Consider the following 15,798-nt stretch of genomic DNA (forward strand, 5'->3'; position numbering starts at 1 on the left):
GCGGGGGGTGGGGGGGGGGGGGGGGGGCTTGAGAAGAACACAGAAAACAGCCAAATGAAGCCGAACACAGAATAATGCATCGGTTTAGCTAATGCTAACAAGCCTTGTAATGAATGAAGGAAGCAAAGCAAATTTTTTACATCATTGTCTCTTCGCTCACAGTAAACATGAGTGGGATTGTGTCTGAGTGTGTATTTTTGTATACACCCTGTGAGGGGACTGATAAAATATTCCTTCCCTTGGTTGGCCCCGGGGCATTTCAACTGCCCCTGGCTCCTTCCAGTCAGTGGCCTGCTCCTAATTGCCGCACATAACACACACACGCACACACACATACACACACATGCATGCATGCAGACCCTCTGTGGTTGGAAACACACATTCATTGGGGGAAAGGCAGAAGGATGCACGCACATACAGACGACTGCACATCTATGCATGCATACATTCTTCACAGACAAACATGCACCCCCGCCTCTCTGCATTGATTCCCCCCCTCCCCTCCATCCCATGAACCCCTCCACACTCACCCCCCCTGTTGCCCTTCGCCCCCCTCTCGGTCCCTCCTCTAACTAGTTGCGAAGACGTTGTCATGGCCGATCATGTGGGGCAGGCCCAGAGCTGTGCCTGTGGCTTTTTCTTGTGTGGAGACTGCAGCTTGCTAGGTTAGCTTCCCCACGCTGAGTGCATGCAGCCCAGGGTTACAGCCTGCTGAGGCCCTTAGTAAGGCTGGCAGACTGTGCATGGAGAGCAACTGACTGTTTTACTGAATGAGCTGCTCATCAGCTGCCTGGCTAGCTTTCTGACCCAACTGAACACAGCGGGCTGACTGAACATCTCAAAGACTATTTTACTGTTTTGTTTAGTTTTTTCATGAGAAATGTAAATAAGTAAAAAAAAATAAATAAAAAAAAGTCTGTTCATTCAAGCATAACATCGATTGGTTCTTGTGCGATGATTCATTCAGCTCAGAAGATGAGATATACTGAGTTCAAAGGAGCAAAACAAGATTTGTGGAATATTTAGAAACAGACTTCATAATTCTACTATTTTGACAAATAGAAACAGTGTTTTATTATTTTACACATTAGAAAACCCTGAAAAAGTCCTTTATTTCAGTTCTAATGAGGAACATTGAGAGAAATGCTAGCTTTAGTATTGTTAGCAGCTAGCGGTTAGCTGGTCACAGTGCTTACAAATCGTTTGTATTGGTCTCTAACAGTCTCTTCTTTAGCAAGGTTAGCAAAATGTCGCCATAGCTAACATTAAAACGTTGTGGAGACATCTGATCATTATCTCCCTTGTTATTCTGTATGATGTATTCAAGATGAACTAGAGACATGATTTGGCGAGCATTAAAATAATGAAGTCTGCTTCTCGGCCGTGTGTTGCATTAAAACTGGTTTTAAGTGGATTCAAATCAATAATCTGTTAAAACCAAGTTATAAATACTCTTTATTTTATTGTCCAGAATCATGACTGTCACCTTGTATTTGTGTCAGTCGTTTTTTATCAGTTGTGTTTAGATGGGAGAGGCTTTCTGATTAGATGTTTTTTTTCTGTCTTGGATGTCAAATCGAGATAAATAATCCCCAAGAAACAACGGACTGCTCCGCGTTGGGTTTTTTTTCATCTGATTAACTCTCCTGCACCGTTTCCTACTCATTATTTTCTCCCCCTTCATTGCCTCCATGAGTGTCTTGAGTTTGCACGTTTCGCTCCATCTCCGTCCCCATCCTTTCTTGTGCCGTTTCACCCTTTATCTTGTCTTTGTTTTCCGCTCCGTTGTGTAGCCTCTGTCTGCTTGACAGGCTGCTGTAGCACCGCTGACATTTCCTCAGCATGGCTGCCGAAACAACAGCTTCAGCACCTTTCCAGGCTCAGCTTTTTTTCTCTTCTTCATGACTTCTCTCCTCGTGCTCGGAGGTAGAGAAAAAGCAGAAATTAGCCCCAGACCTCATGGAGGTGATTGGTATCAAATTGCACTGAAAATGGAAATGCCAATAAAACCGACGGCCTTCTGCCTCTTTCTTCCCTTCTAGGTAAAGTAAATGTACACTTCTAAGTCTGACCTATGGATGCTTGCTCCCCTTCGAGGGAAAGTAGGAGTCCATAGGTCAGACTTAGAAGTGTAAAGGATAGGAATGTGTTAGCAATTCCGTCTGTTTTGGGTTGCAGGTGATAAAACTGGAGAAGAAAGAAGGAGAATGTTAATAGTGAACCATTTTTTTTGTTGTGTTTTCTAAACATTCACCTTCTTTCCTTTCTTCTCATCGTACCTCACCTTCTTCCCTTGGCTTTGGCGCTCGTTCGATCCCGCTCCGAGCCGGTTCTCCGGCCGTTTGCTTCTGTTTTCTCAACTCGCATGGGACGAGCCCCTGGGTTTGTTATTGTAGGCTTTGCTGAACATGAGCCGGTCTTTACGACGGATTGAAAGCATTTGCTTCCAATGAAAATCTGGTCTTAGATTACAGGGCCCCGACTCGGCTCACCCGTCTTTTTCCAGCAGGCAGCTGGGAAGGGAGGCGGCGGTGGCGGGGGTACAGGGGGGGCGGGCGTATTTCTTTTGCCCTGAAACAGTAGGAAGAAAAAGCTGAACTCACTCACAGGGCTCAGACGGTGCTTGTCCTAGGCTAATGATGTAACTGAAGCTTGCAATGTGAGTGTGTTTCCAGGACAGAGAAAGGCTGAGAAGCTGCATAATGTGCTCAATGTGTGCCTGCTTGGTGTGCGCAGGGCTGAAAAGTCTTGTTAATCAATTAATGGATCAGTTGCTGAACAATTGTAATTGATTGTTCAATGAAAAAAAACAACAGTTTTCTTGTCATGGGGTTCTCCTGGTTTGTTGACCTGAAGTAAAAAAGCCACAGTTACGTGATATATTTGGTTGTAAAGTAAAACATGATGTAATTGCTTTTATAGTTAGCAACCCACAAAGCAATGGAGAAATGTTTTTGGATTTCAATGCTGTGGCTACACAGACATGATTTATACATGAATCAATCTTCAGTTTATGCATCACCCTGATTTAGACCTATATATTTTGTCCAGGTCCAGAACAAGCAAAGCAGTGTGGCCTAAACGAGTTAAAACGTAAAATTGGCACATATGACTTCCGGTCGGGCCACCCACAAGATAACAGCGGAAAAAGTGCTCCCAAAGAACCTGAGAAATTGCTAAAATACCCCCATGTAAAGTGAGAAATGAACTCACTGAGTTAATATATAAAGGGAGCCATATTTATATATATATTTGTATATAATATTGTTTAAGAAGCAACTTGTTGAAGCCCACAGTAACAAGAACAAACAGGCCAGCAGCTAAAGCTAATGAGTAGCAGAGACTTTAGCCAAGCTGACCCGATAGAGAGAAATGTCTGACTTGGACGTGATACTGCGAGAAATAAAAGGTTTTCGCCGAGAAAACAAAGGAAAGCAAGAGGCCATTAAAGAGGAGATTGTTAAGATAAATGCCAGGAAGGACGAAGTAGAAGGTAGGATTGTTGGAGCGGAAGGAAAAATTCAAACATAGTTCTCATGTGACGTATCACAGAAAGTCTGACTGACTTAGTCGTAACCCAAAATATAAGTGAGGCAGATGAGTAATTGCTTATTCTGTCTGTATAAGAAAAAAAAGTCATAAATTATTTTTGCAGTAATACTGTACGAGTGTGTAGCTCATTGTCTGTAAAAGACGTTGTGATCCCAATGTGACCAGTCTGAGTTTGTCAAGCAAACCTAAAACAGGTCTGCATCTAGACTTCTACTAAACATCTAAAAACACATCAAATATACAGACCGAAAATATATGAACTTTGTTGATGCCCAAGGTAACATCAATATTACCTGTACAATCTGTTTGTGTTTTTTCCTTTTTCCTCCTTTTACTTTGATTTTGATACGTTGACTTACACCCATTAAACTGTGTATACGTTTTACACTAAACATGTTTATTGCCCTGAATTATATACTTCTTTGCTCTTTTATTCATAGAGTAACACAGTTGTTATCATAACCAACTGATATCAGCTGGTTATGATAACATAACCAACTGTTATCAGCTGGTTATGTAGTCAGACTGTTTTCCTCTGGTAGTCGGTCTCTCACACACAATGACTGATGAAACCACTGGAAATATTTCTAAACAGCGAAACAGAGAGAAATGTGGAACACTGCAGGTGTTCAGTGACTTTAAACCATAACCTGTTCAAACCTTAATGTACCTCACTAGAAAACGTTCTTCTACTGTTACATAGTTCTCATGTGCCATAACACTTTCGGGAACTTTGTTTCTCCGGTTCTGGTTCAGACTGTGCATTTTCACAGATATTAAAAACTCAAAAATAAAGAGTAAATTAATTTGAAGAAGTCCTAAAGCCAATATATATTTATATTTGAATTGTAATGTGGTGAATTTTGGTAAATTGGCAAAGTGTAATGACCAGATGATTAATTCTCCATTGCTTTATCCACTGGTTGTGTTACATTCGCCTGAGCCAAGCACACGCTTGATCTTCATAGGTGCATTATCAATGCGCAGTAGGGTAGTGTTTGCATCAATGCCAAGCCCGCTCTTGTTTCTACCTCCCACCCCCTCCCCTCATGGCGTCACCTCCACTTCCACATGAGGTTCATTAGAAAGCCTTCAATATGTGTGCATATGTATCTCCTTCTGCCAGCACAGTCGGAGAGAGAGAGAGGGAGAGCTGGCCGAGCGTGTTGTTTCGTTTGGTTTGTTGAGACGCTCTCTCTCCTAATGGCGTGTATAATTCAGGTGCCCTCCAGGCATGCTTTCAGGAATTCTTTTGCCTGAGGTAATGGGGAGCAAAGGCCCGGGTTTTAGGCCCTTGATTATTCCATTGATGTGGCAGACTGGAAAAAAGTCATCTCCAACCGGATTAGCGCCAACATCGCCATTAATTATCAATGAACCCGGATCTTGGGGGTTTTTGGGGGGGATTTTTTGCGAAGGTGCCGGGTGTCGCCCTATGGAGGTCGGTGAACTGCCCTCAACTCTTGCCGCAGTGAAGAAACCGAGATGCTTTGGAAGTGCTTAGCGTGTAATCAATAAATAACAGAATCCAATTCTGTGACTGCTTCTGCGGTTTTATATTTTTTACTCCACGTTCTCACTTCCAGGGGAGGGAGGCGTTGTGGGACAAACGTCGGGCTGTTTGGCGCCGGAATACCCCGGCGTGTGAGGGTGCCACTTGTTTACCTCGCCTCATGTTTCTTTAATGATTATCATCTTCATTCAGGGCGCCTCGCGTTTTTTTTTTTTTTTTTTTTTTTGAATAATGATAATAACAATTAGGCTTTTCAGCGCCGCAGATGGGAAGCGCCACTTTCTCTCCAACCGGAGCTGTATTGAATCCGTACAGTAATTGGGCGTCTTTGAATGCAAGTGTGTGTGTTTGTTTGTGTTGAAGAGTTAATGTTGTGGAGAAAAGGCCCGTGGAGCACTTTTCCTTTCTCTTTCAACGCTCGGATACTCTGAGCTGTCTCACTGTACCCCCTTAGGTGAGGTTAACTGGCCTTAATAGAGTCTTATCGAAGCCCTACAGGTTGCTGTAAGCAGCCATGATGCTATTGTTATGAAAAGCAGCTAGCTTTGTTAGCGCTGTTTGTGCTTCCCATCTATTTTCCTTTCATTTCCCCCTCCCACATCCTCGCAACCTTGCCTTTTGTAGTGCCGTGTTACTCTTTCCACCCCAGGTAAAATGGCAGAATGCGCCGGGGCGACGCTTCAATAACTATTTTCCCCTCAGGATAATAAAGACTAAATCTCTCTGTCATTTTCAATTCTGCGCGGGCTTGGATGGGAGAGTGGGGAAATGCAACCTTACAAGTCCTTTGTGCTCCCCCTCTCCCCCCTCTCTCTCTTTTCCTCACGAAAGGATGCAAGCGCTTACTGTGTTTTCAGGGACGGTGGGGGGAAAAAATGAAAAGGCTGTGGTTTATTTATAAATGTATTAAAAACTGAATGCATTTAGCGAGGTGCCATTCTCTGCCAGCCATTGTCGAAGGCTCCATACCCCGTCCGACACAAAGAAACCTCCAGAATTCCTTTTTTTCTTCTTCTCCGAAATCACATTTATTCTCTTTGAACCCGAAAGACGCGGCAGCTGCAGGAAAGCAAAACAAACTTCCTTGACGTCTGATCGGAGCTGTCTCTTCCTGTTTCCCCGTCATGTGACAGGTGACGGCCTGGACAACAGCGTGGCTTCGCCGAGCACGGGCGACGACGACGACCCGGACAAAGAGAAGAAACACAACAAGAAGAGAGGGATTTTTCCCAAGGTGGCCACCAACATCATGAGAGCGTGGCTCTTCCAACACCTAACGGTGAGTTCAGCCCAACAATATGTGTTTCACGTCACGTGTGATCCTCAACTCACCGCCAGCAGCTTACCTTCCCCAAGTCTTGCTAGCTCTGTGCTGCTGGTGTTTGGGCAGAAAGACTTTTGCACACCTGAAACACACACCATCCAACACTTGGCACGCATTCGGGCCCGGTTTGTACGGCGAACACTTCAAAGACAGGAGACCCGTGTAATGTTGGAGAGAATCTCTGATCATCTGCTGAAGCTGAATGAGGCAGAAGCAGAGCAGAAGCACCCCCGGCGAGTTTGTGCAGATGGACCGAAGAACCTCGTTACATTAGTTAGCAAAATGCATGAGACGCCGCGAAAGGCTAGTGGCTTGGCTTTTGCTTTCCCTCAATTAGCAGGAAATCCACTCATCGTTTGAGACTGACACAAATAGTTTGGTGGAAGCTAATGTTATTTTGTGGGTGATAGAATTAGGCTTAGGTTTACAAGGAGATTTATTAGATCAAAATGAGCTTCTTGGTGCTGTTTAGATGTGACGTTTGTTCCAGTAGCTTCTTTTCTGGAGTTTCATGGGCCTTAATGAAGCTCAGAGTTAGTTTGTCTTACACTTAAAGTGATGATCTGCTTTTTGTTTTATCACAGCGCATCTATAAAAGCATTCGTTGCTTTAGGTAAACTGTTAGATTCTGTTCTTTTGTTTAGAGGCGTACCTAGGACTGTCACAAAACCAGTACATTTTGCTGGACAATAAATTATCCCAGATGTTATTGCGATAAAGAATAATATTGTTATTTTGACACGGTTTTTATGCAATAGAAAGGTAATGCCATTATAAAGCAAGAACCCATTCTCAAAGATCAATACATTCTAATGAATGTTTAACACTAGAACTGAAATACATTTTAAATATCGAAAAACAGGTGCACCTTTCAGAATTTAGCAGATTTCTGATCTCAGGTTTTTGTCAAATTTGACCTCAATTACATATGTTAATTTAAAAGAAAGACAATGCTTAATAGAGTTTACATTTCTTTAGGATCCTACATTAGCGATTAGCACAGCTAGCATTACGAGTTATCTAATGAAAAATTATACAAAAGTACATAATTCCTCAACACCTCAGAAAAAACATTCAGTTCAATATCACCGCTCAGCCTTCCTGTTATCTGATGAATAGCTTGCTCTTTCTGGTTCTCTCACAGTCTGAGTGATTTGCAGACATGATTGGTAATGTCATGCTAAGCAGAGTGTACTTTTACATAGCTAAATGTTCTGCTGTTTCAGCCTATTGTGCCCATATCTATTTTCGTAGGATTGTCGCTTATGCCATGAGTCATCTTCACCAAACAGGAAGTACACCGCAACAGTCTGCAAGCACAGTTTTTTTTTTTAGATGGAGAGGTTTCGCCACAGACAAATCATTAGTTGCAAGATGTTTTATAAACTTACGAAACTACTGTAGTTTATCTCTTACACACTGCCCTGATGGAGTTGCATATCGATGCACCTCCTGTATGCTCTTCTTCTACTAAAACTTGTTGAAATTGGGCAGATTGTCTCTCCAGCAGCCATCCCTGTTGTAAATGAGAACTGCAGTAAGATATCAAAGCAACACTAATAATGTTTAGTGAGTTGATCAAATCCTGCTTACCAACTTTTTCAGATCGTTTTTGCATCCATCTTTTATGCATCTTATGAAAAAAAAATAAATAAATAAATGGTATTTCCGATCAAATTCATCCTTTTAAAAAACGGCTAAAAGCAGTAAATCCGTTCTTCAAAGAATGTCGTAGTGAAATATAACCTGCCGTTTAACAAAACTTTCAGTTTACATTAAGCCAAATTGCACTGGATTTCAAAGTTTAGGGCAAAGCAAATAGAGGAGCTGGAAAGTGTTTGGCCATTTAGAGGCATTATTAACATTTCCTCTAAGAGCCGTTCCCAGGAAAGATGTCTTAGAAGTACTTTCCTAACTCTGCGTCACTTGCAATCTGCAGACCTCAGGAGTTTGTGGAGAACATGATACGGTTCGGCTGAGTGGCTCTCGGTTTTGGATTGCACAGGCCAAACGGGAGGATGCGGAAGATTGGGGATATTGCAGTCTCTAATGTCTGTCTACACCGGCATGTGACGTCAAACGTAACATTTTTGGCGAAAATGTTTTGCCTTTTACTTTTTCAACCTCCCACTCTCCATTTTGTGATCTCTAATCTCACACCCCAAACCCTTCATGGTCAAAGGGAGAGGGTGTTTGTAGCACACACACACACTCCAACATACCTCCTGTGTCATTTTACACTCTGAATCAGGCTTATGAGGGGTTTCGACATCGTTGGATTTCAAACATTTGGTAGGATATGAGCTTCAGGAGGAGAAGAGGGGGATAAGGGAGGATCCATGAAACTCTCCTTCTCACGAGCAAAAAGAGAGAGAGGAACCAAGCCGTGCACACAAGCTGGCAAACAATGGATATAACGGGTGAGCTACTTTACGGCACCAAACTGGAAGAAATCCGAAGAGCTACATCCATCTTTTGTGGCAGCGGCATCATTTCTCTGAATAAAAAAAAATCCAACTTTTATATCGAGTGCATTTATTTAGTGAAGGTGGGGGGGGGGGAATCCCAGCTGTTTTTAACAAGGTCGCGAAATGTAACTGAAGCTTTTCTTTATTTTATATTTCACCTTTTTTTAAGCTGATCAGAGCTTTATAGTGACTGTTTAAAAGCAAGCCAGGACTTTTTGTTCTCCTTTTATTATGGTTCCTTCAGCCACTGGGCTCCAGGCTAGACCCATATTTACCTTACCAGCAAGCAGAGTGAGAATGATGACACATCTCTAACACTCAGTGGAGAAGTCAGAAGACAAGTCAAGCAAGTCGAGGCATCGTGGGGGTCACTGAGTCTCCATAGCAACCATTAATTCTACATGTTGGTAGTGATGCCAGAAAAAAAAAAAAAGAAATCTTTTTCTGTAAGTTGGTGGAGTTTGAGGAACTTTACAGGGAATTTAGCTGGAATTGTGTGGGTTTGATCAGATGAGACAAATATTATTGGGGTTAATGGATCTGATCTGAAACTCCTTTTTTTCCCCACGATAAGTAAAAGTGGTGAAATTATTGGCTAGGTTTTCTAAGTGCTTCAGTAGCTGCGATTCCATTCCATTGACTGTAATATTTCTGTAATAGGAATGACGAAAATAAATTTGCTTAACGGAAACGCCAATTTCAGAAAAATAATCCTCAGGTTTTTCTGCTAGGATGAGAAGGTTTTTCGGTTTGTGTCTTCTGCAAAACTGCAATGGAAACATGTTTTGTGCATCACCTCGGGTACATAATGAACAACTGGATGTTACTACTGACAGAAATGACGAAGATAACAGGAAGTAGATGGCGAATCATGTCAAGGCATGTTTTTAATTATTTATTGAGTCAACACGTGTGATTTTAGTTACATTTCTTCTTCTTACTGGAAACAACTCAATTACAGAATTGTGTTTTTTCAACGTTTTTCGACATTAAAGTTTTGCGAACATTTGCAATGGAAAGCTAATGCGATGTAACTAGCTGTAATGGCAGCTACCGTGAGATTAAAATTAAATATTTATATCAAGACTTTTTACATACATAGTTGGTCAGTATTGTAGATGCCAGGTGCCAGTCTCATCTGTTCACACTAATCATTCTTTGATGCTGCCGTCATTTGAAATGACCTGTTGATCTTTTTAATCATGGCGTTTACCTGCAAATGCTGTGTAAAAGCACATTATTCCCATAGAAGGCTTATGGTTGAGTCTTAAGTTTGACAGAATAGTGGGAAAAAACGGCAAGAACTACAGTCGAAGTTTGGATCCCAAACTTCAGTGTATTATATGTTAGTCGCCCTCACAATTGGACCCTCAGGGGAGTTCCCATTGTATCGAAGCGGAAAGGGAAGGTGGGTGGCAAAATGGGGCTATGAGTGCACCGGCAGGGTAAGTGGTAGGTGGCATTTACACAGCTGTTCTTTCACTGTTGTGTTAAAGTCGCTCATTGTATCCACCATAGGTGTTTATCAGCTACTTTGCCAGGGAAAGGTAAAGATTGTTTCCCGCAACAACGCGGGGGGAGGAAAAAAAATCATTTAATTCCCAAGATTGCTGTTTTCCTCACGAGCTGCTCGTCTGACTGGGAGAAAACACGCTTCCATTTGAGATTCGCTGCAGCAGTATTGAATTTGTGATGATGACAACGTTTGCAACTCTGAGTTCTCTCCAACACACCCAATGAGCTCATATGTTGTTGACAATGCTTGTGGGACGGATTCAGCGCAAGAATTTGGCTGCGCTGACTTGGAACGACTACAAAACATTAGCGTTAACCGCCTGTCACCGATGGCCAAGGCATGCAGTCTGCTGCCAGCTTGACATGCAGCTGTAAACCGGGTAGGAGGCCGTAATAAACAAGAGAAACGGGGAAAGGCCTTTTTTCCACTTGTCTTCTTATCACATTGTGATATTCCTTATTCTTTTTTTAATAATTGTGTGGCAGTTTCTGTCCTTTCTCTTTTGTATTGATCGTTTTTATTGATAATATTTGTGTAGTTAAGTCATTTTGTCCCTGTTTGGTTAATCTTTGTTTTTAGTAAGGCAAAAATTATTGATTGTCCAGGGACAACAGATGAAAAATAGCTTTTTGGCTAATTCCGACGCATTTACAAACATGTTAAAGGGGCAGTATTTTTTGGAGTTGTTATAAAGTTGTTCCCTTATCAGAAACATACTGAAAGTGTTGATTTGAATTTTTTTAATGCATGTTTGACAAATAATGTCAACCATTTAGCCGTTCAAAATGCCTGGGTGGACATAGCTTCACCTTCAGGACAGTTTCCAAACTTTATCCTCACAGAGAACCCTCCCCACTCAGCTCCTTCAGACTAGCCATGAGCAATTAGCAAACACCTGGTGGATGAGCTCATGCATCTACTGAGCTCATTATAGCAGCTACTTCTCAGTGAAATGCTAAAAATGTTGGGTTAATGGATAATCAATAAGTCACATTTGATATATATAGCATTTTTCTAACTGAAGTTGACAGTTATTTGTGCTCTAAAATGACTGTGTGCCTGGAAAACACGCAATACTGCCCCTTTAAATTAATTAGATTGACTGTGCACATCTGATCAGAGAAATCAACTTTTTTGTGATTCAGAGAGAATAGCTAAAGATTGTTGGCAGTAATTTTGCACTTATGTAGCTAATATTTTTGTATTTATAACGTCAGCAGCTAGTCTTAAGAAATTCCACAGTCCCTCCTCCCCACTGCGGGGTCTGGTTCTGTCCGCCCCACCTAACCTGCGCCCTCCCCTCCACACAAATGGTATTTTCTTGTTTAATTTAACAAGAAATGAGTAGTAAATGAAAGCTCAGGCCTCAAATCCCCAACGCGCCCTGCGCTCTGCTCTCCACTCCCCTATGAAAAGGCAATTTGTGAAATTATGTGATAGAGTAATTAGATGGAATTCACCCCTGCCGGTGTGCTGCACACACTGACCATATTCCCATTTAGATTGCTGCCTCACTCGGGTTCAAGGAGGTGCACAGAAACGAGTGCGCGCATGTGTGCGTAGCAGTAAGTTTGGCATTTGAAGTGTCAGCATTGGTGTATTCGCACACTTTTATACACATTATCGCGAACACACTCACATCCTGGCTCTCCTCCCCTCTTATTTGTACACATATGCAGTGTAATGAGGGGCAGCCATGATCGCAGCTCATAAAAGAAGCCAACCCGCAAACCCTCAATGAGTTGCCTCTGCTTCCCCACCGTCACACCCCGCCTCCCGACTCCCTCCTCCCTTTCCCTTAAAATGTGTAAAATGCGAAGAGGGAGAGAGCATAAAAAAAGATCCAACTGGAAGGCATAATCCGCCATTAATACAATTAGAGGATAATTTAAATGCTAGTGTACGCAGATGTAGCCGAGCTGGGGGAGCATCCCCCCCTACCCCTCTTGGATTTTTTTTTTCTTCAACAAAGCAGCGTATGCTTGTAGGGGGTGCAGGGGGGCTGGAGGGTGTTGAGCAGAAACAGGTGTGAAAAGTGATATAATTCATTTCTGCACTGTTAGACGAGGCCAGAAGCCTAGTTGTTGTGTGCAATGGTTGGATGTCGGGTTGGGCATTTATTGTATTGTTTATCATTTATCATGATAAATTTCTCATCATGATAAGAATTTTGGTTATTGTTGTCATGATAAATTCCAATTAATGCTGTTTAAAAAGAAACCGGTTTGTATTGTTGGTAAAACTTTCTTTGAACATGCTTTTCTTCCTTGTAAAATGTATAAAGTTTTTTTCTTAGGAAAGCCAAAATAGTATCAGATTTGATAAGAATCTTTTGACTAAAAATAAACAATAACACAAACTCCAAGCCAGCAACCTTAGAGAAAACCGCTTAGATATCCCCCAGAGGGCTGTGGCAGATCCAATACTTGTCCTGAATCGGGTTCTGCTGAATGTGTTTTCCTGTTTGAACAGAATAGCTGTTCCTCTCCACTGTCACCACATGCTTGCTCAAGAGGAGAGAACTGTGTTTTTACCAGTCGACAATATATGATCAATTGAAATTGACTGTTAAGATAACAGTGATTGGATATAATTGGACCCTCAATCCAACTGTCTGATTGGAATAATTTGGACTGAACTGAACAGATATTAGTTCACTCATGTACTGTGGAGCACTTTGTGGCCCTCTGAGAAAGCGCTCTACAAGTGCAAGCCAGATTAGATTCTTTGTGTATTGTTGTGAATTGGCCTTGTTTGATTTGTGTACTTCCTCAAGATGATATTTGTTGTGAATTAGCGCTTTATAAATAAACTGAATATGATGTATGACTGAAAGACAGCAGTGGTCTTGATAGTCTTGCCAGAAGGTAATAGTCCTGTCCTTGTCTGATTGACAAAAGACAGACTTTTTTTCCTGGTTTTTGCAAAACGCGCTTGTACAATTCAGAGTATATTGCATTAGCAGATGGCATGGAGTCCAGTCCAGCAGAAACTAAAGCTGGCTGGATGGTTGAATCACACAAGACCTTGAATCGGCTCTAGGTCAATCTGTCCCTTTGCCAATGTACATTTTGTACACACATAAACTTTCTGGACCAGTTTTTTAACCTTCAGTATCTTTGTGAATTATGGGAATAGTCAAAAAATGCTCAAATCTCACACAGAAGTAAAGTTAACAATTATTTTCTGAGGGCTTTGTATGCCATACAAACAAATGATCTTACAATCATTTGTTTGTGAATTATAGATAGTTGTGATTAGTCTTTTTTTCCATCCATACCAACTGTTTGGACACATGGTTGAAATCAAACATTAAATCATGTATCTATGATGTAGTTTGTACAAAACGACCAAAGTACAAAGGTATGAAATGATGAAGGGTTGAAGTGAACAGCAGCCCATTGATTCTCATCGGTTGCTTGAGGAACTAATGAGATCTTCAAGCCACACTGAGGCGATCAGAACTTTTTTTTATCTGCAGCATGTTGTTACTCTTTACTGAAAACACATTAGTTCCTGGAAGTTTGGAGAACAGAAACCACACACTAGAGAATGTCCACTAAACAATGATTTTTGGGAGGAAAAAAAAAGGCTCTAAGGTCAGAGTTCACCGTTGCCTCAGACGTCATTATTCTTGGGCTGTTTATTGCTGGAACCTGGATGTGTCAGCGCCCGGGTCAGCCAATGCTACCCGGGCGCATTGGCTGACCCGAGAAAGTTCCTGAGAAAGTTTTTATCCCCCTGGTTGTGTTTTCAAACCGAGATCAGAGGGTTACTCCTGCCCACTTTCATCTCTACTACTCAGTTGTACTGATAAGGAGGAACAAGGAACATGGAGAAATTCTGAAAAAGATACAATGGCTGAACCCAATCCAGAACAGTATTTTTTTTTAGGTCATATTTCCGGCATTCTTGTCTTGTGATTGTTGTTTATCTTATCTATCCGCCACAGAAATAAGGTTTCTCATAAAACATAATTGCAACTAAAAGTCAAAGCCACATGGATGCCTTGTTAATATCTTTGAAGAGGCATCATTAAACAAACTTGAAAGGAGAAACATCAGCTGACTATTTATGTGTTTTCATTCATTTATTCATAAAAGACAATGAAGGCACGACGTCTGTCTTGATACTGTACAGTAATTCGAAGGCTAGTGTCTTGGATTAAGGCCTAATTTAATCTAAGTGGCAGTCAGAAGCTTTGGCGCCACTGCATGATGATTTCAAAGAGGTCTTGAGAGACGACAGACAGGCAGATGGACGGATCTGCCGAAGGCCTGGCATGACACCGCGACAGAACGGAGAAACGAGCGCCTTTATTTGCTTTTAGAGACTTTATCTTCAGAAAGGAACCGGCCCAGGGCTGTGTGTTTGTGTGCATCTGCCGGTGAGGGTTTGCTGCTTGGTGTTTGTGCAAATGCTCATGCGATTGCCCGGGTCTGTTTGTGCGAGGGCGTTTGGAAGCAATGACTTGACCGTACCGATCGCAGGAGTGGTCGGTGTCAAAGAGGCGGCAGCTGAGTCAACCTGCCCACCCCCAATAACACACACACACACACACACACACACACACACACACACACACACACACACACACACACACACACACACACACACACACACACATATTGAGCCCCAGCCCCCACATTACCCCACACCTTGTAATGAAAACATCATCAATTATCCGTCTTGACAGGCCCCAGGGACCTACGAACAGAAAGCTTTCTTTGGGGGCTTCTTTTCTTGGAGTGACCCTCGCGGAAAAACACTCTGCGATTCTCCAACCCTTTTGTGAAAAACATTCGTGCTTCCGTTGAAGTTTGTATCCAAACCTTAAGACTTTGCTTTGCCAACAGACTCAAGATGGTAGAGTCCATTTGGTCAAGGTGTGGGGAGTAGGAGGTGTGAGTGCCTTGTGTGGGGTACTGGGGGGTTCAGAGGGAGGGTATGGGGTGGGGTAGGCATAATGGTGTGGCTGGGGCTGAGGGAGGGCATCAGTCCTGACAGAGACTCCTGAAAGGCCATCTGTGTCGTGATTGATGGATGGAATGATGGATGGTTCAGTAGATGAGCAGATGGGTAGAGCCATACAGTAGGTGACAGAGAGACTCACACATGGCACAAGTGTTGGTTTCTGGAGATATTGGCTTTTTCTTAATGTCACTTTCTGGAAAAGTTTATAAGATCTTTTCTCCCATTCTGTGTAGTTTGTCTTTTTTAAATCGATGGGATGTACATACTTTTAGGTCTTCTGGGAGGTTTCATTCCCTTCTTGTTTCAATCTAACAAGAATCAGTTTTTAGACTATTTCCAGTAGATCTTGCTTCTTTTGTTTCCGAGTCTGACCTGCCGATTCAGATTTTGACTGATTTAGACTTTTTAAGGACTTTCATATGTAAAAGAAGGGAATGTGCTAGTAGTTGTT

General features: G+C 42.1%; 1 protein-coding gene across 1 annotated transcript in view; it reads left to right on the plus strand.

Annotated features, from left to right (window-relative positions):
* Positions 1–3,372: 3,372 nt before the first annotated feature.
* The window catches only part of LOC106953003 (homeobox protein Meis1-like), a 60,546-nt gene continuing 48,120 nt past the window's right edge, over positions 3,373–15,798 (plus strand). The window contains exons 1-2 of the mRNA XM_015041483.1: positions 3,373–3,493; positions 6,199–6,344. Coding sequence (XP_014896969.1) covers positions 3,373–3,493; positions 6,199–6,344 — 267 coding nt within the window. The remainder of the gene's footprint in view (positions 3,494–6,198; positions 6,345–15,798) is intronic.

The sequence above is a fragment of the Poecilia latipinna genome, unplaced genomic scaffold (genome assembly GCF_001443285.1).
Source record: "Poecilia latipinna isolate Pla-1442-1.1 unplaced genomic scaffold, P_latipinna-1.0 Scaffold554, whole genome shotgun sequence".
Lineage (NCBI taxonomy): Eukaryota > Metazoa > Chordata > Actinopteri > Cyprinodontiformes > Poeciliidae > Poecilia > Poecilia latipinna.